At 34.6% G+C, this 2,500-nt stretch overlaps 1 protein-coding gene across 2 annotated transcripts in view; it reads right to left on the bottom strand.

The window, feature by feature from the left end:
- Positions 1-2,500, bottom strand: part of LOC124430737 (RNA polymerase II degradation factor 1) — a 72,148-nt gene that overhangs the window by 2,198 nt on the left and 67,450 nt on the right. For both annotated transcript variants that reach the window (XM_046977723.1, XM_046977724.1), the window contains exon 2: positions 1-512. This exon is cut by the window's left edge and continues 2,198 nt beyond it. In XM_046977723.1, coding sequence (XP_046833679.1) covers positions 1-247 — 247 coding nt within the window. In that variant the 5' untranslated portion in view covers positions 248-512. The remainder of the gene's footprint in view (positions 513-2,500) is intronic.

Genomic DNA, 2,500 nt, shown 5'->3' with positions numbered 1-2,500 from the left:
TGTTGTTATTGGTCTCTTTTATAAACGGGGACCCATGAATATCTCGGCTCGACTCGTGCTCCTCGTGACTCTGCTGAAGATAACCGATACTCCGACAGGTGGTACGATGGAGAAAGCTCTCCTCGTCCGATACAACACCGTCCGTAGAGGTACAATGAGGAGGCGGCGAGACTACGAAATCAAAAAAATCCGTTTTTGGTAAATCCTCACCGCCCCCGCCCGGGGCAAATGCCTCCGTTAGGTCCATTAAATCGTTCCTTCCTAATATCGTCTTCGTGGTGCTAATCAAATCGTTCCCCCCCCCCGTTAACTCGAAAATATCGAAGATCCTGCTTCGATACTTGTCTTATTTTTGTTTCTTTCTTTTCTTTCCTTTTCTTTTCTTTTCTTTCTCTTTTCTTATCTTTTCTTTTCTTCTTTTTTCTTTTGTCCTTGTCCGTTCCTCAACAACTATGAATCTCCGGGTTTCTTCGTTCCTGTAGGCCACCGCATTCTTCGAATCGATCAGGAATCTGAAATGAGACGATCGAAATTATTAGAATGTTTCTCTTCTGGATAGCAAATCTCTTTGATTATATTTTCCTTATTATTATCATCATCATCATCATCATCATCATCATCATCATCATCATCATCATCATCATGATCATTATCATTGTCATCATCATCATCATTATTATTGTTATTATTATTAATATTAATTTTATTATTATTATTATTATTATTATTATTACTATTAGAGAATTCGTCCAAATTATCATATTCAAGAGTATTTCGAAATTATGTGATGACATAGTAGAAAATCATGTCGAGTTTTCTCGTATGAAATTCACGAAAGTGCCTAATCATCGACGATAGCCGTTCGAAAACACGTCGGCGAAATGCTATTGAACGTCAGCTTAATTCGAATTTAATAATTCGCTTATTAGAAATTAATAACAATCCGGATGGCGCTTTCGGCCATCGTGGCGAATTCGAAACGTTGTTAGATAGGTGTTAAGCGGATTTTCATCGCGTACGCATTTGGTATTGCCATTGTACGAGCTCGAGATCGCGACAAAATCTCTAATCCAACACGCCTCTAATGCTAATATCCGAATGGAAATGGGACAATCAGTAATATTCGCTTGGATTGCGAAATAAAATGCAATAATCATATCTTCTCACTGTAAGAGAGAGATCCAATACTCTTTCTTTTGTATATATTATATACATACGTATATATGCATACATATGTATTATGTACGTGAATACGTATATTGTATAACTGTGTATAAATGCGTACGTAACGTGTGCCTAAGTGCGGATGTTAAATTCATAGGTTTATAGTAGCAAGCTATTACGGAAGATAGGCTCTATGCTTTTAGCACCATCCATACAATAAGCGTATTACGGTACGTTCTAATACAAAGTATCTTGAAATAAGATCGAATTTATTTATTCCTCCCCGTGTTGAATATTCTTTCCTCAAGTTATCATTTTATTTCAAGTAGCATTGATATTATAGACCTAACCGGATATACCTGTTCGAATGAGATTGTAAATTTTCTAAGGAGTAACTGTCATTCTCTTCTGAAGCATAGGATCGATGAATCATGATTTAGACATATCTCGGTCTTATCAAGAAGAATTCCTCTTCTTCTTCTTCTTCTTTTTTTTATTATTATTATTATTATTATTATTATTATTATTATTATTATTATCGAGTCATCGTAAGACTCACGAAGTCGTGCGAAAGAATCATAGTAAGTTATTGTTCTTATTCATCGATCGATGACGTTGACGTTGATCGATCAATTCGAAAATCTTTTATCGATTATCTTCATCAAATATTTTTTTCCCATTAAATAAGAAATGTATCCTTCTAAAGCCAATGAATTTTCATATGTCAATACATTTACTATAGTGTTAACACTTCGTGATTATTTTTTCCTTGCATTTTAAGCAACTCCCAATTTTAGGATAATGATTTATGGTATGTTTTAGGTATTCCGTGATTTTCTTGAATCTTGTAGGATCGATGAATGATAATTTAGATATATTACTGTCCTATCAAAAATTCTTTTTCTTCTTTTTATTATTATTATTATTATTATTATTATTATTATTAATCTTGAGAGTTATCGTAAGATTCACAAAGTCGTGCGAAAGAATCATAGTGAGTTATTGTTCTCATCCATCGATCGATGAACGTTGACGTTGATCGATCAATACGAAAATTTTTTATCGATTAACCTCATCAAAAATTTCTCCCGTATCATATAACAAATGGATCCTTTTAAAAAACAACGAATTTCCATACGTCAAGACATTTAGTAAAGTGTTAATACTTCGTGACCGCTTTCCTTGCATTCTAAGCAACTCCCAGTCTTAGGACAATGGCGCATATACTTTGGTATGCTCCAGATTTTCCGCGATTTTCTTTGCTCGTGGATTGGCGGAGCAGTCGTAAGAAAGAGAAAGAGTAAGAGCAAGAGCAAGAGAGAGCAAGAGAGAGCAA

Source organism: Vespa crabro, chromosome 19 (assembly GCF_910589235.1).
Source record: "Vespa crabro chromosome 19, iyVesCrab1.2, whole genome shotgun sequence".
Lineage (NCBI taxonomy): Eukaryota > Metazoa > Arthropoda > Insecta > Hymenoptera > Vespidae > Vespa > Vespa crabro.
The sequence above is the reverse complement of the archived record's forward strand: the minus strand, read 5'-3'. Positions and strand labels throughout refer to the sequence as shown.